The sequence below is a fragment of the Puma concolor genome, chromosome D4 (genome assembly GCF_028749965.1).
Source record: "Puma concolor isolate L17-30 chromosome D4, mPumCon1.1.hap2, whole genome shotgun sequence".
Classification (NCBI taxonomy): Eukaryota; Metazoa; Chordata; class Mammalia; order Carnivora; family Felidae; genus Puma; species Puma concolor.
Window position 1 is genome coordinate 7,107,397 of NC_141679.1, and position 25,525 is coordinate 7,132,921.

The 25,525-nt window shown below is 47.1% G+C and overlaps 1 protein-coding gene across 1 annotated transcript in view; it reads right to left on the reverse strand.

Annotated features, from left to right (window-relative positions):
* The window catches only part of SLC1A1 (solute carrier family 1 member 1), an 84,495-nt gene that overhangs the window by 7,002 nt on the left and 51,968 nt on the right, over positions 1–25,525 (reverse strand). The window contains exons 3-10 of the mRNA XM_086684908.1: positions 16,847–16,939; positions 15,081–15,195; positions 13,584–13,626; positions 11,836–11,934; positions 8,705–8,889; positions 7,047–7,154; positions 5,025–5,147; positions 4,168–4,362 (exon numbers count right to left, since the gene is read on the reverse strand). Coding sequence (XP_086541034.1) covers positions 4,168–4,362; positions 5,025–5,147; positions 7,047–7,154; positions 8,705–8,889; positions 11,836–11,934; positions 13,584–13,626; positions 15,081–15,195; positions 16,847–16,939 — 961 coding nt within the window. The remainder of the gene's footprint in view (positions 1–4,167; positions 4,363–5,024; positions 5,148–7,046; positions 7,155–8,704; positions 8,890–11,835; positions 11,935–13,583; positions 13,627–15,080; positions 15,196–16,846; positions 16,940–25,525) is intronic.

A 25,525-nucleotide genomic window follows, 5' to 3' on the forward strand; every position in this document is an offset into this window, starting at 1 on the left:
GGCAAGTTCCCTCCGGATCTCAGTTCTTGCCCGGAGGATGGGGAGACTGTCTCCCTTGCAGGGCTCCAAGAAGATTAAATGAGGTAATATAGGAAGGGCATCCAGTATGAGCACCAGGATGCAGCAGATGCTTAAAAACTGATGGCATCTCTGGGGCCCCTGGGTGGCTTGGTTGTGTGTCAGACTCTTGATTTCAGCTCAGGTCATGATCCCAGGTGTGTGTTTGTGGGACTGGGATCGAGCTGAGTGTGGAGCCTGCCTGGAGCCTTCTCTCTCTGCACGCCCCCCGCCCTTGCTCACACACACTCTAAGATAAAAAAAACCCAATGCCATTTCTGCTATTTAGCTGCCACCAGTATTCCTATTACTGCTGCCACAAAACAATCACTATTATTGCCCCTATGGCTCCTTTTCCCCTCTAAGCTCTTTGAAGGCCCCAAATCCAGTAATTCTCTTCTGTTACAAGAATAGTTGCCCCATCTTCAATCAGGTATAACCTTTGATTAGTGAATATTATGATAAAACCACAAAAGGGTTTGTCTTGGGCGGATGGTGCCTATGTTTCCTCGATGTCCAGCCCAAAAGGACCACAGAAAAGAGATGAACTATGGGATCTCTTTAACCGTCAGCCACATGAGCCACAACTGTAACCTGTCAAGGGAAAAATCATGTTTATTATTTCATTCTGTCCCAGGCAGAGCCAGAGAGGATTTTAAATTTTAGGTCAATGATTACTCTGGGCTTCACAGTTGTGGTTGTTGGCTATGGGCCGGTAGTTACTTATCTGCAATTGTGCCTGAAGAATACAAGGGACGCATGGCTGGCTCAGTCAGTGGAGCGTGTGACTCTTGATCTGGGGGGTCGTGAGTTCAAGCCCCATGTTGGATATGGAGATTATTTACAAATGAAGTCTCAAAAAAACCCACACACAACACTAGAGCAGGGCAAGAGGTTTTGATATGAATTATTTAGCCTCTAGGCCCAAAGTTTACTTCTCTAGCAGTCAATTTAAAAAAAAAAAAACAAGGTTAGAAATACCTAGGAAATGTTAAGACTGAGGGGGTGTGTGGACTTCATCACAAAGTGGCAAATGCCCAAAAGAACGGGCGCCTCTTGCGACCACTGCTTGGAAATCAGTCCAATACAGACTGGGTGCCACAGGCCAGGACGAGGGAGTTGGGAAAGTCTGCTGGGAACGGCCAAAGTCACAACCACTGGACCACAGGTGGCTGCGGAGCTTTCTCAGACGTGACTCAAGGTTTCAATTTTAACGCACTCATTGCTGTTCCAACCACAGGACTTCACTCTGGCTCTTTGGGCTCGAGCTTCTTAAGCCTCGGACACTTTTTACAGGCCAGGCAGCATCGGTATTGCCTCCCAGCTGATGTGCCAAATGGTCCACTTTGTACTGGTCTGCAGTTAACGTCGGGCAAATGGCAATAAATACTTTATGATTTAGGGCTGGGGAAAATTTAAAAATATACTGTATTAGGGGCGCCTGGGTGGCTCAGTCGGTTAAGCGTCCACTTCGGCTCAGGTCATGATCTCGCGGTTCGTGGGTTCGAGCCCCGCATCAGGCTCTGTGCTGACAGCTCAGAGCCTGGAGCCTGCTTTGGATTCTGTGTCTCCCTCTGTCTCTGCCCTTCCCCTGCTCACACTCTCTCTCAAAAATAAATAAACATTAAAAAAAATTAGAAAAAAAATACCGTATAAGAACATTCTCGGAACTTACTTTATGCCTGGAGTTTATGCCTGTGCCAAGTGCTGGGGTTGCAGCAATGAGTTAACTCGGCAAGGTCAGAGTCCACCTTGCGTAGGGACCCGGTTTAGTTGGAAACTCCCACTGTACACTTCATAAAAGTCTCCAGATTAACTTTCAACCCAATCCACCCCTTCCAAGCAGCGCAGTCCAGCAAAATTTTCCATAATGGCGGAACTTATTTCTATACTGATGGAACCTTCTGTGTCTGTTCCGTCCAACCTGTGTGTGTGTGGCTAGTGGCTACCATCTTGAATGGTGTTGTCTCAGAGAACCAACTGTGGAAAAATTCACGAGTGGCATTTGCAGTATCTACTTAAGCAGACAATATCGGTCTTCACCTGAGTAGAATTCTCTGTGTGGAAATCTCTTCTCTCTAGGTTTCAGGGCAAGATTTGTGGCTCTCCTACCTTTATTCTTTTTTAAAATTTTTTCTTTTTTTTTTAAATGTTCATTTAGGGGCGCCTGGGTGGCGCAGTCGGTTAAGCATCTGACTTCAGCCAGGTCACGATCTCGCGGTCCGTGAGTTCAAGCCCTGCGTCGGGCTCTGGGCTGATGGCTCAGAGCCTGGAGCCTGTTTCCGATTCTGTGTCTCCCTCTCTCTCTGCCCCTCCCCCGTTCATGCTCTGTCTCTCTCTGTCCCAAAAATAAATAAAAAACGTTGAAAAAAAATTTAAAAAAAAATAAAAAATAAATGTTCATTTATCTCCAAGGGAGGGAGAAAGGGAGGGAGAGACAGAGTGTGAGCAGGGGAGGGGCAGAGATAGAGGGAGACACAGAATCCAAAGCAGGCTCCAGGCTCTGAGCTGTCAGCACAGAGCCCGATGCGGGGCTTGAACTCATGAACTGCGAGACATGACCTGAGCAGATGTCAGAAGTTTAACCAACTGAGCCACCCAGGTGCCCCTCTCTTCCTCCCTTTCTGTTCCTTCTTGGTCTCCCTGTTGGTTCTCCCCTCTCTGCCTGCCTCTAATGTGAGGATTTTCTAAGGCTCAGTTCTTAGTCCTTCTCTTTTCTGCACAAACCTTCCCTATGTAATGCCCTCCTAACCATCTCAACATCTCCTGAGGGCTCACTACATATACACCATTCTAAGCATTTTGTATTTGTATGCACTGACTTAATTACCACCACTTGCATAAAATGTAGGTACTCTTATTATCCTCATTTTATAGGTGAGGAAATAGAAGCTTAGAGAATTCAAGTAACTTGGCCAAGGTCACAGCTAATCATGGTGAAGCTGAGACTCGAACACGGATGACTGACTCACTCGTGACCCATGTGCTTGGTGACCACCCTCCAGGTGATGAGTCCGACTTCCTCATCTGCAGTCAAGACCACATTTCTCACTGTAGAGCTCTACCTGGATGTCTTAAAGGCATTTCAAATTCAATGTGACAAACAGCATAAGCTCTTTATCTTCCCACCGACACTTTTCTTCCACTAGTGCTTGTTCTGGTGAGTGCCATTCGTCAGTCCAGAAGCATCCACCAACCCTGGAGGTCATCCTAACCTTCCCCCGTCCCTCACTCTGAATCCACTGATGCCCCTTGAATTTGGAAGCCCTTCTCCATCCCCAGGGCCAGTGCCTGGATGGAGGCCTTTTAATTCCTTACTTGGACTCCTGTGGTGGTCTCCTAGCTAGTCCTCCAGCTAACTCCTGTCCATCCACCCAGTCTACCCACCATATCACCAAGTTAGCTTTTACAAAATGCAAATCTGCCCATATTATGAAAGACTGAGCCCCTCCATGAGCGCCTCGCACAAAGCCTTTCATGAGATGATCCCTGTCCACTCGTTTCTCTGTGTTCTCCACATTGTTCTCTTTATGTAGCCACATCCAATAGTCTGAACTCTGTAACTAGGCCATGGTTACATCACGAACCCCTGTACATGCTAGTCCTTTTATCCCAAGTGCTCTTAGGTTCCTTCTCCTACTAAATTCTTACTCCTCTTCTAAGACTTAGCTAAGCTTTTTCCTCTTCCAGAAAGCCTCTCCTCACCTTCCCTTCCTTCCTTGGTGACTTCTGTGTCCCCTGAGACCTCCATTAGAGCCCTTATTACACCACTCAGCATTTATTTAGATATCTATCTCCCTTACCTACTGGGGACCCCCTGAAAGCAGGGCCTGGCCCTTATTCAATCTTGAATCCTTGGCACCTACTGTGTGCCTAGCACCTAGTGGGTGCACTGAACTGAGAACAGTGATACCTTTGGGTATTCAAACCCTGAAGCAGAAACCTTCCACACTACGATTCCACTTCTGGTAATGTGTTTAATCTTGGGAAGGGACTTTAGACCAAGAAAATCAATCCACCAGTGGACCACTCGTGAGCTCCCTTCAGATGACTTTCACCTGCCACAATTCCAGTAACAGAAATGAAAGTAAGTGTGGCCTTGCGCCCTACCTGATAGTGATGATCTGCCCGATGCCCAAGTCCAGGTCATTCAACTGTGCGATAAACACAGCCGCCACCGCTTCGTAGAGCGCAGTCCCATCCATGTTGATGGTAGCCCCGACGGGCAGCACAAACCTAGTGATCCTCTTGTCCACCTGGTTCTTTTCTTCGGCACAGCGGAAAGTGACAGGCAGTGTGGCCGAACTGTGTGATAAAAAGAGAAAGGGGTCGGGGTGCCTGGGTGGCTCAGCCGGTTGAGCGTCCGACTTCGGCTCAGGTCACGATCTCACGGTCTCACGGTTTGTGAGTTTGAGTCCTGTGTTGGGCTCTGTGCTGACAGCTCAGAGCCTGGAGCCTGCTTTGAATTCTGTGTCTGCCTCTCTCTCTGCTCCTGCCCTGCTCACACGCTCTCTCTCTCAAAAATAAACAAACATTAAAAAAAATTAAAAAAAGAGAAAAAGGAACGTATGGTCTAGGAATGCTGGTGCTCAATCCCTGCCTGAAGAGACGCTTCTATTCCTGAAACTAAACCAAGAGCCCAAAGCATGCTGGCACTCTGGGCAGGTCCAGGAGTGGGAACGTGCTGTGTCCGCCATTCTCTGAGTTACACCATAACCCCCTTCTGGGCTGCAGGCCATGCCATGAGGGCAGGGAATATGCAGTAGGGTGAAGCAATATGCTCCAGGATGCGCAGGGGGGGAAGACAGAGGTCCTTCCTGGAGTTAAACCTAGCTACAGAAGCACAAGCTGTGGCCGGTGCTTGGTCAGCTTCACAAGTGGCCCGTACAGCTCTCAGCCGCAGCCAGTAAGAGCTGATTAGTCTCTGCAGCCCAGAGACTTCCTCCAGACACTCCTCGTACGCTTACCTGGAAGAGATCATGAGAGCCGTCAGAAGAGCCTGGGCCATTCCCATGGCGAACCGGAAAGGGTTCTTCCGAACGACTATGAAATAGATCAGCGGGAGAATGACGATGGAGTGGATTGCCAGCCTGGAAACAAGTCAAAGAAGCAGGTTCTTAGATGACACCACCTCCTCATATTAATCCTTTTTTCAAACAGCTTTTTTACTCATGATATATCATTTGATTTTCATTATAACCCAAAAGAAAATGAGAGGTAGGGCAGGTCTCCATTCCGGCAGTGAGGGTGAGGACATTCACTTAGCAAACGAAGTATCTTGTCAAAGTCGGCGGTGAAGCCAGTAGCTGAATCCACATTTCAGAGCTCACACAACACTTACATCATGCCGCCAAGCTTTGTACACGCTATTTCTGCCAACAGATGCTAAAATGCTTTCACCTGCTGCTGCTGCTGAATTCTTATCCCTCCTCTAAGACTCAGCAAAAGGTCCCCCTCCTCCAGGAAGCCTTCCTTTACCTTCCCAGGTTGGGCAGACCCTTTCCTCTGTTGTAGGTCTGTGGCTCTGCACAAACCTCTACCATAGGCCCTTATCATAGCACTCAGCCCGTCTGTTCCCTGGACCACTGCTGTCCTGCTGGATGGTGCCCACCATCTAGTAGGCCAGGCAGGCTGTGGTGAGGAGGAAGTCCCTGCTCTCCTCCAGTCATACTGGTGGAGTCTCCTTCCACCTACTTCAGGACTGACCCTCTTTTCTTTGTTATTCTTGCCTTCCAAAACTATTCCTTATTTCACACTGAGATATATAGGTTACACAAAACAGGGGGCTTAAAAAATGAGACCAATCCAGCAGATGCCATATAGTGTCCACGTAAAGGGTTTACAGATCAGTTATTCAAAGCTGAAACAATAAGAAATGATCATTGTTAATACAGATCCTGAAGGTCCATCTTGAGGGTCTTCACATAGAGCTTGTGGCTAAGAACTATGAGAAGCTGAGTCTTCTGTTAAAAACCAAGGTAGGGCAAGAGAACAGAAACCAGAACTGTGTTAGAAAATGGCTCAGTATAATAAAACTCGGCCAAATGACTGCCTGGACCCAGGCCCTGTCCTCGAGAAGGGTAGATGGCCCTGATGCCTTACCACTGAGGCCCTGAGATTTGACAATGGCCCTCACATTGGAGGAACCCAGGCTTCTTCTTGCTGGCTGGCAGGACGGTGCTTTTGGCAAAGACAGATAAGCTCCCCAGTGCACCTGCCTTCCAGCGGGTGAGCTCATTGCTCAAGTTGGGCGTCTGGGGGCTACTGACCTGTGCGAGTCAAACTGATCATACTTATTCATTCCCTTGGTCCATGTTGCTTAACACCTGTGACGAATCCTGTCCCTGCTAGATATCCGGGGCCAGCATTCCTAACTTATCCACCATACCTGCCCTTAAGGAGCCAATGACTGGGCTGCAATAGATATGCAAACGACCTGTCCCCTGCTGCCTTCCAGCTTTTACACAGTACCTCCCAGCTGGAAGAGTTTCCCAGAATGCTCCCTGACACTTGGATGATGCATGGTGTGGCAGTGGTGCCCGGCCCCACCTGCAGGGCTGGGACCAACCAGCCATCCCTTCCGACTGGCTCAAGTCTCCTTCCACCTAGGCCCTGCCTAATGTCTTTCTTGGGGTTGGGGTACCTGTGGGCCATTCCTACTAGTTTGGTGAGTTTCCATCCTTGAAGAAGTGAACGCCAAGAGAGGCTACCAGTGGGTCTTGCTCATTTTAAAAAATGATTTTAACACAACTAATAAAGGCAGCAACAAACCATGGTCCAGGCTGTTCTGCCGAGATCTGGCAAGTAGCACAGTGGGATCCTCCTCCAGTACAGCTGTTAAAGGGCAGCCCTCCTCCCCCTGCTCTCTTATCTCTCAACCATCTTTCCCTGCACAGGGGAGAAGCTGATTTTAACCAAAAGGCAGCTTCTCGGCACCAGTCCGTTGGCCCAAAAGAAGTTGGCTGCTTCCTCCCTGGAGTCGGACGTACCCACTCAGGACGGTGGCCATGTAAAGGCCCAGCTTGCGGAATATTTCCCAGTCTTCAACCTCTATGATCTTCCCGGCAATCAGGAACAAAATGCCAAGTGGCATGTAACTAGAAAGCAAGCATAGCAAAGACACTTCTGTCATCTGGTGTCTTTTCAAGGTGGGATCGCTGGGGAGGAAATGGGCCAGGGCACACACCTTGGCCTGGCACGTGTGCTCAGCTGGGAAGCACACCTGCTACACGATAAAGCCAAGGTTTCGGCCTCAGGCCCTGGTGGACCCCTGGCGCCAGGTTTCAGCACCCGCACATGTGTCTTAAATCCTACCCACCTCAGCCACCCTAGATGAGCAGACTCGGCAAGAACGTGTGGTTAAATGAGTGCATAGCCCATGCCTCACTCCCGGTACACATACGTCCTGCTAACAGTCACAACGGCAGATCTCATTTTTGCCTGATCCCCCATATATGGCCCCCATGCTCTTCCTGGCCTCAGTCATCTTGTTCCCCAGGAGGCAGTGTCAGCCACAGAGCAATATGATTAGTAGGAGAAGTGGTCAGAACAGCCCTGTTTGCGGAGCTCTCATTACGTGCCTTGTATTGGGTTAAGTATTTGACGTGCATCATTTCCCTTGATGCACTTCTCCCAAATCTAGGGGCAGATTTCTATTATCCTTTTTTGCAGATGATGAAGGTGAGGTTCAGCGGGAGTAAGTGGCTGAAATCACGAAACCCTTTGAGTCACTGTCACTGTCTACACTTCAGAGTCCATAATGTTGAAACAACTCAAAATAAGTGGGGCAGGGATCACCTAGAAAAGTTGGAGTTTGGCATCTCCAGGGACAGGGTGATGCCACTGGTATGCTGATCCAAATGGTAGTTTTCATCTGGATGGATTAGGCCTGTGCTGTACCAGTAGCAAGAATTTTGAACATCACTTATGCACGGGGCCTAACAAGGAAAGCACCTTGTGTTGTGATGTGCAAAGAACCCTTTCAAATCTTTAATTAAAGAAAAATTTTAAAAATATTTATTCTTGAGAGAGAGACAGAGTGTGAGTGGGGGAGGGTCAGAGAGAGAGGGAAACACAGAATCCAAAGCAGGCTGTCAGCACAGAGCCTGATGCGGGGCTCTAACCCACAAACTATGAGAGCATGACCTGAGCTGAAGCTGGACACTTAACTGAGCCATCCAGGCGCCCCTCAAATCCTTAATTTAAGAGTTATTTCTTAGAGGGACGCCTGGGTGGCTCAATTGGTTAAGCATCTGACTGTTGATTTCAGCTCAGGTCATGATCTCACGGTTTGTGAGTTCGAGCCCCATGTGGGGCCCTGTGCTGACAGCATGGAGCCTGCTTGGGATTCCCTCTCTCCCTCTCTTCCCCACCCTCACTCTCTCTCTCTGAAAATAAATTAATTAAAAAAGAGTTATTTTCTTAGGTGAATGCTGGTTGGGTTTAAGACGATCAAGGGCTTTGCCAGAAAAGACAATAGCTAAAACCTAGATTCTTGTTAGTGAACTAACTCCTATGTAATACGCATAGTTACTGAATGCTCTAGTGTCTTGATATTCTATGTTCACCCTTCCTAGGCATCTTTACTCCAATTGTGAGGGGGCAACTGTCAGGAGAAGCAGGATGGCATTAACAGGCATCTGCTCACCACATAATGATCTGGACGATTTTCATGGTTGCATCACTCAGAGCAGTGAAGAAATCCACCAGAATCTGTCCTTTCTCTCCCATTTTTCCAATGACAAGTCCAAAGACGAGGCAAAAGACAATCAAGCCCAGGACGTTTATGCCGTCTGAATACATGCCTACGACTTTGTATTCCTTTGTTTTGTTCTGTGGGTCAAAACCAAGAGAATATACGGATGCGTGATTAGAATGCTGTTGGAAAGCAGAGGCCCCGAAATGGAAAGATACCACGGCCACACCTACTAAACTAGTGATCCACCAAAGGCCACCATACTTGGGGACAAAAAGAAAAAAAAAAACAACCCAAGTTTTCACTGCCCCCACCATCTGCCGCTGAACTTTAAAGTGATTTTTTTTTCTCTTTCTCTCTCAAAAAATCCAAACTTAAAGATTTCTTTTGAAGATGTCTTATTCTGGGATGTCTTATATTAAAAAAAATTTTTTTAATGTTTATTCATTTTTGAGAGAGAGAGAGACAAACAGAGCACAACCGGGGGAGGGGCAGAGAGAGAGGGAGACAGAATCTTAAGCAGGCTCCAGGCTCTGAGCTGTCAGCATGGAGCCTCATGTGGGGCTCGAACCAACTGGGATATCTTACATTTTTAATAAGAACTGTAGATATGAGGTGCTTTTCAGAGTTATTCTAACTACTAGCTACATTTGGAGTCTGCGTGAAAAAGAGAGGAATTAATAATGCAGGAACTGCAAAATATTTAACAGGGTGAACATTTTTAGGACATTTTACTATCTGTTGTATCATGATAGTAAAACACAGGCGCATTCTTTACCGCCTCTGATCCTGGATGACCAACGGGATTGTAGAGATATAAATATTAACCAAATACCAGCTACTATAAGCCATTTCGTTATCTTATCCTGAGTAAGAACAGCATGAGATATGCTGAGACACAACCTCATCTGAGTGGTGCAGCATGAGATTTCACTGAGAGATTTCACAGGGAGATAACGTGATCGGAGTGCCGCAAGCCAGGTTTATAATGTATCATATATGGTTGATGAGTTACCGGGGTGCCATTTTTTACTTATCATCTGATATGCTCAAACTCATATTTATCGAGCAGCTAGAGTGTGCTGACTGCATTGGTGACTTAGAAGTCTTAAAATACAGCTAGACAGATAAGATTAACCGTGAGAAAAACAAACCAATGGTAGTGGGAGGGTGTGTAACTAACTGCGCGGTCAAGTTACAGGCCTCGGTGGAGACTGACTGGGGGCACCGGCGGTTAGGGAAAGCTAAGCCTGAGCGGTAGGGGCAGCCAAGAGATGAAGGCCAACACCAGAAACATGGCATAAGCAGAGGCCAAAGTCATCCCCAGGCCGCTGCACCCTACCTGGAGAATTCCACTCATGCTTTATGGCCCCCAAACTAATTTAAGCCTCTCTGTTGAAAGCCCTGGAGTAAGCACCCTGTGCTTCCCTATTGCAATGCTCATCCCTCGTCACGTGAGGGCACAAGCCTTGTCTGTCTTCGTACCACTGTCATCCCGATGCCCAGCAGGGCCTGGCTCACAGGGAGTGCTCAAAAAAATCTTTTCGGAACCACGTGGAAAGGCAGGAATAAGGAGTAACTGAGGAGGTGGGTCTGGATGGGAAAGAGAAAGGGCCACTGGGAAGGGAGCCGGGAAACCAGGGAGGAGCCCGGCCATGGAGGGCCACAGAGCCAGTCGGAGGACTTAATGTTTCCTGCAGCAGGAAGCTGGAGCCAACCGTGGTCTCTCTGATTTGAACCAAGTCTACCAAACATTTCTTTCTTCCTTAAATCGTTCCCTTCTGGGTGGGGGCAGAGAACGCTCAGCAGAGACCTTCTCTAGGACTACAGATTTACTGCTTCGGGCCCACACAGTCTCATCTCCAAAGCTGAAATGCCGACCGCTCTCAAAACCTAATGGATTTTATTCATAATTGGATGGCGAACTCCTGGTGGCAGAACTGAGGTGAGGCTGCTTGTGGTTTATTCCTCTTTACCTGGCAGGGCATTCTGCTGCAGGCATACTGGCGTCCTCTGTCCTGGAGAGGGTGCTTCCCAACCCCACTGAACTGAGTTGCATGACACACAGTGCCTGCGCTGCATGGCCCGTCGAGGGTGGAAAACTCCGGACCCCGAATCACATCTGGGCGGAGAGTTTTGGAGAAGCAACGTGGCCTTGTATTCTATATTTAGGTGGTCTTGCAACTCTAAAGCAAGAGGTGCCCAACTCAACTCAATGGAGTAGTGGAGGGTGTAGACGCAATGGGGCTCACCCTCTTCTCTGGGTGGTTCAGATGCTTCTCGTAATGCCTGGGGGTTATGTTTTACAAAGTGCCACCCACCAACATTGAGTTAGCAAATACTGAATCCTTGCTCCCAGGGGAAATACAAGGTCAGGTTCTGGGGAACCAGGGTTCACAACATTTTCATCAGATAATCAGCATATAACCTTGCTGTAGGTGTGTTTCTGTTCAGAAACACATGAATATGTAATGTGTATTACTGAGTCGTTAACACTGAAGTCACAACCGACACCCTCGGCCTGAATGAAGCTGATCTAACACATATATAATTTTCCACACGGGACACTACAGCCTTCTCGCCCTCAGAACCACCGACAACACTGCAACATTATGCTTGGGGGATGTTTTAAACAGTAAAATCACCATGAAAAAGCACAGAGACATGAAAAATGTGGCATAAACATGCTACTCAAAGGACACTTGTTTACAATGAGAGCTGAAACAAGAAGGCAGAGCTTGGGGTGCCTGGATGGCTCCGTTGGTGGAGCATGTGACTCTTGATTTCAGGGTTGTGAGTTCAAGCCCCACATTGGGTGTGGAGCCTATTAAAAAAAAAAAAAAAAAAGGGCTTAGCCTTGTTCAGCCTCAGAGGGCCATGTGTGCATTGGGCGACTTAAACTTTTCACCGCTCTTTGTCCGCAAATGACGTGAGAGCGTTGTGTTGATTCTGGGGTGGCAAACACATTTTAGTGAGAAGACGAATTCGCAAGTAATGAGGACAGACTGTATCTCCGTCTCCTGCTTGCTCCATGACTCAGCGCCTGCCTGGGGGGGGGGGAAGGGGCGCGGGCAACAAGGTACCTTGGAAATGGCAGTTGTCATGATGGCTGTGACAGATGCTTGGGTCATGTTCATCCCGGGCTCACTGGGAGTATTCACTTCTTCACGCTTGGTTTTATACTGCACATTGGAGGGGAAAAAAAAGACCAAAGAAACAAACAAAATAAGAGTTTTTCAAGCACCTGAGTCTAAACCATGGGAATATGTGACTCTGGCTAACTGAGTGCTACTGAAGCCTTCTGTCTCTGTCACCTCTCTCGGTTGCAGATTTTGATAGTACCTCCCATGAGGCTTGGGAAGCCAAAGTGAGACCATAAAATCCAAACCTTGATTCCCATGGCCACCATTCAGTGATGTCAGAATGTTGTCTTTCATAGTAAAAGATTAACAGGGCGACGATGGGAAAGAAAGTTTGGGTTGTTGTTTTCTTAAATGTTTGTTTATTTATTTTTGAGAGAGACAGAGCATGAGCAGGGGAGGGGCAGAGAGAGAGGGAGACACAGTGTGAAGCAGGTTCCAGGCTCTGAGCGGTCAGCACAGAGCCCGATGCAGGGGCTGGAGAATACAAACAGAGAGATCATGACCTGAGCCAAAGCGGGAAGCTTAACTGACTCAGCCACCCAGGTGCCCCAAAAGTACAGGTTTTATTTGGAGGCGCTTTGACAGACAGACTCTTACAGCGATCTTATCAATCATTTTCTTTCTATTTGTTTATTCATTTCTCATTTTTAATCTGGGAGGAACACCTCATTACTTGGGTAACTGTAGTCACCCTGACTTTAATAAACGTCAAGAAGTAGATGGTTGTTCCAGCAGCAACAGTTCCTTTAGGGCTAGTCCATGAGTGAGATTTCTATTGAATTCCCTTCCTTCGGCTCTGTTTGGTCCTGCAAGGCTTCAGCAGAGAGGTTTAAGAAAGAGCTAGTATACCACAACACCAGGCATAAATGTCACTCCTTCGAGGCACTGCCAACATCAAGAACCTTACAAATGACCACTGTGGCTGAGCCGCAAAGGCACCCTTGAAATAGAGGTGGTTCTGTGCCTCTTGGACGTCGGCAGGGGGCAACTTCATTGCCATTTTTGTTGGTACACACAGAGGTCTCTGTTCATGTAATTTATGTAAATGAATTCGGCAGTTTGTGATAGACTCAGCTGTCTTAAGTGCACAGATAAACAAGAGAAAAGAGCTGTAAGGAAATGGGAGTGAAGAGATTGTTCAACTTTCCTAGAGAAAAAAAATCACGGCTTTGTTACATTGCTGGGGAGCCGGAGGGTCAGCAACGGGTGCGTAGTGATTAAGGAAAAGACTGAACACCGGGAACACCCACCACCCGTGTGGGTTAGATACCACTCTCCCAACATGAGGGAGAAAGGAACAGGGAGTCGGAGGGTTGCTTTTTCAGTGCCTGCATCTGGAGACAGTCTAAGCGTCTCCACAAATATCACGTGGTTCTCAAAAACACAGGCACAAGAGCCCACATTTTTAAACACTCTTTGTTCGATGGGTTCCTGATGGCTTCATCTGAGCTCTCTTGGGGACAAGAACGTGTCACGGAAAGGGAGCAGCGGGGTCAGTAACAACAGGGACTTCTCTGGGACCTGAAGCCCAGAGGCATCTGCGATTTGCTCCACACTCACACTCGAGGGTGGGTTTCCTGCCATTTTTGATGTCCTCATTCCACTTCCTGGGTCACAGCAGGGAACAACGATTCTAATCAGTAAAGCGAAGAGTACAGCAATCTGAAGGCAAAAGTCGTTCTTCTTACCTGCTGAAAACAGGCTTGGACAAGGTTCTCCGGGAACATATTCCTGTTGGAGACATGAAAAACAGTGTCACGTTACAGCACAAGTGTTTTGTTTTTGTCACACCCAACGCATGGGTGAAGGTGAGCAGAATATAGAATCAGTACTCTGGTTCCTCTTCTGGTTTCTCCTTTGCAAAATACTTCCTTGTATTAAGATTTTTTTCCCCCGCTGAGCTTCAACCGAGTCTAGAAGGTTCCCTCACACAACCATCACTCAGCTGAGTCACTGAGTAATTGGTACGCTCACTGTCCTCGGTGAAACAACGCATTGGCAGGTGGACACTCCCAGTCAAGAGACTCCTTTAATATTCTGTACGCTTCTGTTTTCATTGACGAGAAAGTATGCCTACCGAGAGTCCGTGGCATCTGTTCCCAAATTCTTTATGCCAAATGAGAATATCAGCATAATGACTGAATTAAAAATGATGTGAGTCAGTGAAATGGGAGTGATATGGAAGGTGTGGTTTCTCATCAAAACTAAACTCAATGCTTGGAAACTCGACCGAAGCCAGTGACTAAAATTTCTGTGGGTAAATTAGGTAAGGGGCGTCCACAGAAATGGAAAGAACAACTGGCAGGATGTGGCACTCAGCATTCTTTATAGTTTCTAAGGATTTTGTTGTGTACTTCGTGAAAACTGAACCTGGAAATTGTATACCATGCCTTTACAAGCACAACAGGTGCAAGAAAAATGATACAGAATCACAATCAACTGACACGCTCAAAGAAAAGATTTTGGCCCTACATCAAAAACTGGCAAACACATTTAAATTTTGTGTCTACAAAATATGTAATGTGTACCTGTGTCATTTTTTAACGATTCTCTGCTCTGCTATCTTAAAAGTAACTGACCAATTCCCAGCCCTGATTGCTTCTGAGAAGAGGGCTTCTCCGGTGCAATTAAAAAATGTATTTCTTGGGGCACCTGGGTGGCTCAGTCGGTTAAGCGTCTGACTTCAGCTCAGGTCATGATCTTGCGGTTCATGGGTTTGAGACCCTTGTTGGGCTCTGTGCTGACAGCTCAGAGCCGGGAGCCTGCTTTGGATTCTGTGTCTCCCTCTCTCTCTGCCCCTCCCCTGCTCACACTCTGTCGCTCTCTCTTGAAAATAAATGTTAAAAAAAAAAGTTAAAAAAGAAGGTATTTCTTCAAGTGTGCTTCAGAGCTGACCCCCCAACGCAGCCCAGCATCTTAGTGCAATAAGTGTATTTTCTGCTTCTCTGTCCATCCTAAATCCTGACAGAGGAGACTCTCTTCCCACTCTTGGAACCATGGCTTGGCGAGCACGACTGGCTATGCAATTTTGAGGTCCAGGGCAAAATGAAAACACGCAATGATTCAAAAACTGTCGGCCATTTCAAGACAGCTACAGCAGTGCACTAAAGCAAGCTGTGGTCCTCTGTGGCCACAGTACCACAGGCGGCATGCCTAGGGGGCTGCCCCACTGGCAAAACACTCACCTGATCAGATCCAACATGGCATCCACCGTACTCACTTCAGGGCTGCTTCCTGTCCTGTCAATCTCATCCACTTTCTGGGTCACACCAGGCTTGATGCTCACCACCAGCACGATGCCTGCGGCCCAAGAGAGCACCACAGAGCATTAAGAACCTTCCAGAACACCTGGCACCCCTGGCGTAGGCTTCTTAGAACCAGTAGGCATAGTGGCACCAGGCAAAACCAGAAGGAGGACTCCACGGTCCGGCCAAGATGCCGAGCCTCAGCTGGGACCTCCAAGCAGCCTTGATTACTTTTCCATTTAAATGAAGAAGGAACTCTTCCCATTTTTTTTTTAATGTAAATGAAGAGGCTGCATTCCAGAATTGCTTCTGGAAACCCTTGCTGATGAGAACATTCTATTTTCTTTTCTTTAGCTTATGAGATCAGCCTAGGCAGGGGTTGGGGTGAGGGTGATTCATTTTCCAACTCAGTTCATTTTCAAGCCATTCAATATCTTTATGTAACTTTTATCCACAGATGCTGGTTATTTTCCAGAGGCTCATACAAAACAAGCCTTAACTTCCTTTCATACTACAAGCCTTCAGATATCTGGAAGGCTGTTGTGTAATCCAAAAAAGGGTTAGGGTTAAGAAAAATAGTGTTCCCTGTGACTCTCGGTGGGTGGAAGGAGGACAAACAGGTGTTACAGGGGGAGACAGTTCTTGCTGTAAGGCACTGTCTCAACGGGGGGGGGGGGGGGGGGGGGGGGAGGGGTATCTGAGGGCACCATTTTGGCCCCTGGAGGTAATGGGTTCTTGCCCTCTGAGGTGTCCAAGCAGAGGTGGGAGGCTGGAGTACACCCCAAGTCATTAGAGGCTGCCTGACTGGAGGGGGTGAAGAAGAAAGTCTCTGTGTCCTTTATCACTCCTCCCAAGGGCAACGCCGATCCACAGTGGGCAGGGCATCAGGACCAGAGCAGGTAGGTTTCGCAGGTGGGAGGAGTCGGTGGGCAATACAAAGACAAGGTGGGTGTGGTCTCCTCTTTCCACTCAACCTGGCAGGAAAGACACACACCCGCTTTTTCCTTCATGTGCACTTCCCTCACGAACCTTCTGAGGAGGCGCGGCTTTGGTTTAAGGCAGGGTTCAGGCCCTCCCAGGTGCCCTGCCTACCAGCCCCACTGCCTCACCTCATCCCAACAGTCTCTTAATGGAGAGTGGCAGGGTCACGCGGCTGCAACATCTGAGTACAATCCAGTCCTCTCTTCCCACGCGGGACATCCTTAAAACGTCAGGTCACAAAGGATGGGCCGCACTCTCTTCGTAAAAGAATGCCAGAGGTCCGAGAGCAGCTATATTCCCTTATCAGAACGTTCTCCCTTTTTCAACTGGAATTTATACTTGGCAAGTTGCTGTGAGCTCTCACTACCATGTGCCATTTGAGATGCACTGAAATGTTATCTTTTTGGAAATACTTCATCATTAGACTCAACTCCACTATGACAGAAGCTCTTGGCTTCACTTCCTTCTAATAAAGGCACAGAACTGTCACCCTGTTTCTTACTAGGGACATTAATGAGCAGCACCACGGCTGAACTTGAGTCAGTATTACATTTTCTTCATAGAAAAGGTGTTGTGTAGACCTGAAGCCCAAAAGGTTCATGGTAATTTGACAATATTGCTTTCTGAATTACAAAAAAAAAAGTACATTTAAAAAAAAGCCCAACTACTTTTAAAGGGAGAGTCACAATTCTACAGAAGAATAAGGAATCAGAAATAGGTTTTACCTAGAATCACAGCAATGATCGTGGTACAGAAATAATAGACGACGGCACGTAGACCAATTTTCCCAGATACGCTGGAATCCAGGGCAGCAACACCTGCGAGGGGGGAGAAGACATTTTTGTCCATTTTTAATTTCATTTCAGAGTGAGAGAGAGAGAGAGAGAGAGAGAGAGTGAATGGGAGAGGGGCAGAGGGAGACAGAGAAGGAGAGAGGGAGACAGAATCTTAAGCAGGCTCCATGCCTAGCACAGAGCCTGACATGGGGCTCGATCCCACAACCCTGGGATCATGCTCTCAGCTGAAATCAAGAGTCAGACGCTCAACTGAGCCACCCAGAAGCCCCAAATTACGCTGATTTTTAAAAGACGGATTTCCAGGCCTGGTGGTCATTCAATCCTCAAGGTGTGAAATGAAGGGCTGAGGGCTGTCCTCTGCTATCTGCTAGGCCCATCTCGCATGAGACGCAACGGGCAAAGGAAGGGCTTCAAGATTGCCAACACAGAATGGAGACGGAAGAGGGGTGAGGTGCAGGCGCCCCTTCCCCATAATCCCGCTACCTCAGCCCGTGGCCAGTGCCTCGTGGGGCTGGTCACGAGACAGGAGCTCCCCTTCCGCATCCGCTCAGAGAATCTCGAGGATTGTACATCACATCACTCCACAGCCTTCAGGATAAACCCCTTCTGGAATTCAGTATCCAGAAAAAAACTTTATCTTGAAGAACGGAGAGTTCTTTCATCACGTAATGAATATTGTAAAACTCGTGATTGTTTCCCTTTCTGCCTTTTTTGCCAGGAAGCTCAGAGTCGGCCAAAAAGGTTAGCTTTTTAAAAGAAATGTTTATTTATTTTTGAGAGAGTGAGGAAGGGACAGAGAGAGAGGAGGACAGAGGATCTGAAGTGGGCTCTGTGCTGACAGCAGAGAGCCCGATGTGGGACTTGAACTCATGAACCACGAGGTCAGGACCTGAGCCACAGTTGGACACTTGACCAACTACACCATGCAGGCACCCAAGATAACTTTTATGGGTGACTATGAAAGTGATAATATATGTTTGATATAGTAGTCTGAAAAAAGGAAAATAAAAATCACTCCATTCCATCAGTCATAGTTGATATTCTGACAAATTTCCTGTCAATATTTTTTCTTTTTTGTAAACATAGCTGAGTGAATTCTACAGTTTTTGATCCTCTCTTAATACTGTATTATAAGCATTTTCTTATTACAAATTCTTCAGGAGGAATTTTAATGGCCACATAATCTTCTGTCCTGTGACTGTACCATAATGTATTTAATCATCCACTTACTGTTGGAGCTTTAAGATAGTCTCAGGGCCAACTTCAATACTAAATCACAGTACTTTCATTATTTATCCTGGCCAGCACATTTTCTCCTTCTTTTCATGATTTCCAAATTGCTTCTATGTTAACAACCTTACTGTGTATGGCTCTGATTATGAGACAACTTAAAATATCCATTTTAAAGAGGTAGGATATAAAAAAAATTTTTCCAATTTTTAAATTTCTTTTTTTTTAATTTTTTTTTCAACGTTTTTTATTTATTTTCGGGACAGAGAGAGACAGAGCATGAATGGGGGAGGGGCAGAGACAGAGGGAGACACAGAATCGGAAACAGGCTCCAGGCTCTGAGCCATCAGCCCAGAGCCTGACGTGGGGCTCGAACTCCCGGACCGCGAGATCGTGACCTGGCTGAAGTCGGACGCTTAACCGACTGCGCCACCCAGGCGCCCCCCCAATTTTTAAATTTCTAATTGAAGAGACCTAGGGCCACACTGTTAGCTGTAGTCTCAAATGGTGTTGGGTGGCCTATAAAATGACTGAATGTAGTCCGGAAGGGAAAAGGCTGTCTAGAATGCCAACCATAGCCCTAGAGGGGGAGGCACACATCCCTTCTTGCTAGAAACCCTTGCCTTCCATTGAAGATGCCCCTATAAATGGAGACAAATGACGCGGTTGACTGGATAGCTACTATGTGGAAGACAGGGTAAGTGAAGCAACCAGACCATCTTTCAGCACGCTGTCATTGGAAGGTTTCAGGGGCGCCTGGGTGGCTCAGTCGGTTAAGCGTCCAACTTGGGCTCAGGTCATGATCTCGCGGTCCGTGAGTTTAAGCCCACATCTGGCTCTAGGCTCTGTGCTCAGAGCCAGGAGCCTGCTTCGGATTCTGTGTCTCCCTCTCTCTCTCCCCCTGCCCCACTCACTCTCCCTCTCTCTCTCTCTCTCTCTAAAATAATAAACATTAAAAAAAAAATTATAAAAAAAAAAAGGGGAATGTTTCAGGCTCTACCCTGCCCTGTTTCCGAAACAAGAATCACATTATGAATCAAACAATCATCACAGAAAATGACTTCTTGAATCTTCAACACATGTGACTTGTGCCTTAACTGTTAGCAAAGCCTGAAGTGCAGGGTGGCGGGAAAGATGAGTTGTCGTGAGGCGACCCCAAGGAGAAGGTAGTAAACTGGGGGGGTTATGGCAGGCACAGGTGGCTTTTGTTTTCACTCCTCACACTATAAAAGCCTCGCCTATTTTTCTCAAGTCGGGCTTGTGCTTCTCACATATAATTGTACATAATCGATGTGCAGGACCAATCTGGAAGGAAGCTGGTCATCACCACGATGACAGGACAAATCGGCTCCCACTGCAAACACGCCATTCCTCTGGCTGCTGGTTGCTCCTCTGGAAGCTAATATTTTGAGAGAAGGGGTTCTGGCCAACTTAGCGAGCACCCCAGGATGTTGGAAGGGCCCATTCACCAGCCCCTGGGACAAGACTGTCACTCCCACGTGAGGGGCATATCGCAACAGACACATTCTAGAAAAAGCCCGATGCTAGATTCTATTCTCTCTCTCTGGGAAAAATGCACTCTGCTGTGCCGAGAAGACTTTCTTCTCCTTGTGGTAAGACGATTCAAAATAACGACTCTTCAAGAAATAGTAGCAATGACAACAACAATCAGGAGACACCAAAGGCCACAGAATGGACGATTTCCTATTTAGAGCTTCAGTCTCTTAAAAAAAAGGGCAAACAGGGGCGTCCAGGTGGTTCATTCAGTTAGGCGGCCGACTTCGGCTCAGGTCATGATCTCACGGTCCGTGGGTTCGTGCCCCGCGTCGGGCTCTGTGCTGACAGTTTAAAGCCTGAAGCCTGCTTAGGATTCTGTGTCTCCCTCTCTCTTGGCCCCTCCCCTGCTCGCACTCTGTCTCCCTCTCTCTCTCTCTCTCTCAAAAATAAAAAAACATTAAAAAAATTAAAAAAAAAGAGCAAACAATAATGCAAAATATGTAAGTTTGCTAAGTATATTCTATGAATATAAAACTGTGCTTGAATATTCCGTTTTAGAGCTCTGTGCATTATTTTCATAAACAATCAAAATAATTATTTATACCAATGGTTGATTTTAAAAAACAAAATCACCAATTCCACAAAACTCCACATAACCTGTACAAGCCCATGGAATCCTGGTCCAAGCGAGGATGTATTTTCAGATGTCTCGTCCTCGAGTCGATGTCTAAATTCAGCAGCTCCCAGCCCCCAAGGTACGGACAAGTGACAGGCTCAGAGGGCAGCTGCAGAACTGTTCTTGGGTATGTGTTTTGTGCCCTCTCGGGGTTTTCTTCCAGCAGTGAAACAAATTAAATCTATGTAGGTAATTGTTTCCAGCATATGCTAATATGTCTTAATTTGTCTTAATGATTTGGCCATGGGCTGCTGCCTCTGCTTCTATTCCAGGACCCAGCTGGCAATAAAAGGCTTCATAATAATGAGATTCTTGGTGGGAAGTATCTTAAACAAATACATCCCCTAAAGCAGTCTGCCAGCTCCCTTCTGCTGGAGGACAGCGATTGTATTGTAGTTACTTTGGGAAGGGCTTTACTTCCCGTTCCTCAAATCTACCTTAGTCCTATAATTCTCCTGGACAGATCAGAGATGTAACTCAAGGGGCGCCTGGGGGGCTCAGTCGGCTAAGCGTCCGACTCGGGCTCAGGTCACAATCTTGCGGTTTGCAGTTTCGAGCCCCATGTCAGGCTCTGTGCTGACAGCTCGGAGCCTGGAGCCTGCTTTGGATTCTATGCCTCCCTCTCTCTCTGTCCCTCCCCCACTCATTCTCTCTCTCTCAAAACAAAAAACAAAAAATCACACATTAAAAAAAAAACAAAAACCAGAAATGTATTTGAACCAACAACTGTACTTCTGTACATCTTACCTCTAGAGTTACCCTTCTACCTCTCCAGCCATCACTGATGAGGGGCAGGGCTGGCCCCCCAATTCCAGGCCCTTGGACTATTTATCATGTGGTGCCAGGGGTAGAGGTGATGGGCCACCACAGAGGCTGGGAACATAAGCAGGGCAACAGCCTGTTTTGAAAACCTCCACAAGTCACCGGAACATTCCTGAACTTAACTTGAACATGGAAAGCTTGTCTGGATAGTCTATACACCCCACCTGCTAATAATAGCAATGATGCTGAGGCTTAATTCTAATCAAAATGACAGTGACCATACACACTGTGTCCTGCACAATGGGTACATGTGGAATGCTTCACCTCCTTTATCCCTCGCCATTTGGTGGGGACGCTGGGATCCCAATCCAGACTCGAACCCACAGGCCATATTCTTAACCACTCTCTCACAGTGGCTCTATCCACGTGCTGTGAAATTCTAGACCAGTGCTGCCTCACGGAACCATCATGGTGAAGTGCTTCCTCTTCATGCTTCTGTTGTAGCGACCACAAGCTACCTGCGGCAGGTGTGCTTGGGATCTGGCTAGTGTGGGGGCACCTGGGTAGCTCAGTCGTTAAGTGTCCGACGCATGATTGCGGCTTAGGTCACGATCTCACGGTTTGTGAGTTCGAGCCCCGCGTCAGGCTCTGCACGGACACTGTGGAGCCTGCTTGAGATTCTCTTTGTCCCTCTGTCTGTCCCTCCCCTGCTCATGCTTTTCTCTCTCAAAACAAATCAATAAAACCTAAAAAGAAAAAAAGAATTTTGTATTTGATGCTTTCCCTCAGAAAGAACTGCATCTTTGTACAGGTAGTTCCTCCTTACAGAGTGAGCCCACTTCAGAGATTCACCCTGTGGCAGTGATTAGGAGCTCGGCAGGTAGTCTCCTTAGAAACCACCTTCATGATCTTGTGGTCCATGAGTTCGAGCCCCGCGTCCGGCTCTGTGCTGACAGCTCAGAGCCTGGAGCCTGTTTCAGATTCTGTGTCTCCCTCTCTCTCTGACCTTCCCCCATTCATGCTCTGTCTCTCTCTCTCAAAAATGAATAAACGTTAAAATTTAAAAAAAAAAAAAAAGAAAAGAAACCACTTGTATGGGGCAGTTTGGTTCAGTTCCCAGGGAGACCAACAGAAACACTTTTCATGTGACTGTGTGACCTACCTCCACATGAGAACGCACCTAGTATCTTAGTGTTTCTCTGCCTCTCATGTCCCCTCATCATTGTGTGCTCTCCCTGCCTCCCCCAGCAGGGGGGGAGACACCTGTCCCATGATCTTTTAATACTACAGGACACTGTTTAGGTACTAAATGTATACATGTGCTCTTTGCATAAAAAGAGTACATTGCTCCCCCTTATCCCCAAAACACGGCCTTTGCTGCCTTGGGAGCAATTCTGCTCCTGCTGAGAACATGTGGTCTGGCTCAACGGATGTCACAGAATGGTACCTTACTCCAGATGTTAGACTCTGGAGACATCACCTCTCCATCACTCCTCGGTCACACCTGCCACATTTCAAGTGCTCCCTGGCCACACGAAGCTCGTGCCTACTGCAATGGATGGCACACACAGAGAACATTCTGGAAGGCAGCACTGGTCTAGAATTTTGTAGCATGTGGATAAGAGGCAGCATGACATAGCGGTTAAGAAAACAGTCCCGTCACTTACCGGGGAAAAGGTCAAATGGCATGGCCACTTTCCTCCCAAACAGGTGGGATATCACCGTACTTTATCCCGGCGCTTTACTCTCAAATCTCAATAGCCACCTTGATCCCTTTCAGGCCATGCCTCATGCCTGGCAAAGCCTGGTTGCCTCTCTTTGTGGTTCATTCCCAGATCTTGTTTCTTCTGGGAGCGGCCACGCACCTCTGGGAACTGACAGGTGAGAGGGGCCTGCACACTAACACATCACAAGGCAGGTGTGATGGGGTCGGTACAGAAGCCAGAGGTAAGGGTTTAAAGATGTTAACAGTAATTGAACACGGACTTCAAGTTTGTGAAATATAATCACAAAAGTAGGGCTAGCATTTTATGTTTTTATATCTTTCCCTCATAATTCATTTTTATTATAGTCTACAAAGGTTACTGATCTGTGACAGACTGGAAATTTTAAAAAACTGGATCTCTCCCATCCATTTAAGAGACTGGATGCTTTGCATGAAAAGATGCTCGACATCACTCATCATCAGGGAAACACAAATCAAAACCACAATGAGATACTACCTCACCCCTGTCAGAATGGCTAAAATTAACAACTCAGGCAACAACAGATGTTGGCAAGGATGCAGAGAGAGAGGATCTCTTTTGCACTGCTGGTGGGAATGCAAACTGGTGCAGCCACTCTGGAAAACAGTATGGAGGTTCCTTCAAAAATCAAAAATAGAACTACCCTCTTACCCAGCAATTGCACTACTAGGTATTTATACAAAGGATACAAAAATGCTTATTCCAGGGGCACATGCACCCCAATGTTTATAGAACTACTGACAATACCCAAAGTATGGAAAGAGTCCAAACGTCGATCAATTGATGAATGGATAAAGACGATGTGGTGTATATACACAGTGGAATATTACTCAGTGACCAGAAAGAATGAAATCTTGCCATTTGCAACAATGTGGATGGAACTAGAGGGTATTATGCTAAGCGAAATTAGTTACAGAAAGACAGATATCATATGATTTCACTCATATGTGGAACTTAAGAAACAAAACAGATGAACTTAAGGGAAGGGAAGGAAAAATAAGAGAAAAACGGGGAGGCAAAGCCTAAGAGACTCTTAAATACAGAGAACAAACTGAGGGTTGCTGGAGGGGAGGTGGGTGGGGGGCTGGGCTAACTGGGAGATGGGCACTGAGGAGGGCCCTTGTTGGGATGAGCACTGGGTGTTATTCTGTAAGTGATGGATCACTAAATTCCACTCCTGAAATCATTATTACACTACGGGCTAAGTAACTTGGATTACAAAAAGAAAAAAAAAAAAAAAGACACAGGATGTTTGCAGAGTGCTGGCACAGGGGATGGGCACCACGGGCTTCTAGAGGAGTCAGAGGTGTCCCCGGGCTGAGGTGATATGGCAGACAGCATCTGAACTGGGCAGAAAGAGATGAGCAGGATTCGGACAAAGATTCTTTGCTTGACTGCACTTTAGTCAGGCTCCCGAACCTTCTCCTGGGCCCATCTGTGTACTTCTTGCAAAATCCAGGTTTAGCAAGAACTTTGCTAAGTTAGTTTTGCCAGAACCCCCACCTTCCACCTCTGGTAGCTTCCCCATCCTCCACCGTCTCCCAGGTGGCTCCTGGGCACCCTGGCCTGCCTCCCAGCAAGAATACTGTTAGCTCAGTTGGCTAGAATGCCCCAGTACCCCTGATGTTCCTTCTTAGTGACTTTCCACCCACTGACCCCCCCACCCCATCCTCCTCCTTGGCGACCAATTCCCTCTTGTGATGCTATATTCAGAGTTGAGCCCCATCTCTCCTACCGATGCAAAATCCCACTGCAGTGGTCCCCAAACCTGCCATGGTGGTCCCGAATAAAGTCCACCCTACCACCTTTAACAAGCGGTTTAACTTTAATAAGTTAAACATCAATTTAGTTTTGAATTTTTAACACTGCATTTTTATTTTCTTAACAAGTCCGGTTTCCAGTGAGCCCACCACTGTCCTTTCAAACCAGCGACCGTTCTGAGGCTGGACTATGGCCTAGAAACAGGGATACTATCCCGAGTTGTCCTTGGAAGTTAGGGGGACCTGCTAGCTCTTTATTTTGAGACAGCACACTTGCTTTTTTTTTTTTTTTTACCTTGGGAGGAGGCTCTGATGAGCTGGGGATACTGGCTCCTGGCCAGAGCTGTAATAATCTTTTAGAACCTTTTATAAAAACACTATAAAGGAAGCAGTCGCAGAGGGCTAAACAATAGCACGTTTTAAAAATAAACACCCAAGGGCAAAAGACTCCTGCGAGGGCTCACTGATTAAGCTACCACCCACTGGAGAACAAAGTTTTCGTGACAATCTCTCTCCACCTTGTCATTAAGGTGTCAAAATTAACTCCATTATTGGAAGGTGTTTTTGGTCTGGCATTTGTGGGCACTTCACAATTGGGAATGGACACAACATCCAAGAAACTCACTGCTGCATGGGAGTTAAAACCCTCTTATGCCGAGGACTCCTACCCCTCTATCACCAGCATGGAGAACAACAGCACAGGCTCCAATCGCAGCCCAGCCTTTTCCTCCCAGACTCCCGTTTCTCCATCTATAAAAATGCAGCTTTTCAATGCCTCTACCTCCTACAGGGTAATTGCGAGGAGCAAAGTGGACAACCTCATCTTGCACGGCTGCCGTGAAAATTAGAAACAGTACGTATAACCTACCTGGTTCAGTGCCTAGAACTTAACCTGCACTCAGTAGACAGCCTCCACTGTTGCTAAATGAAAAATGAT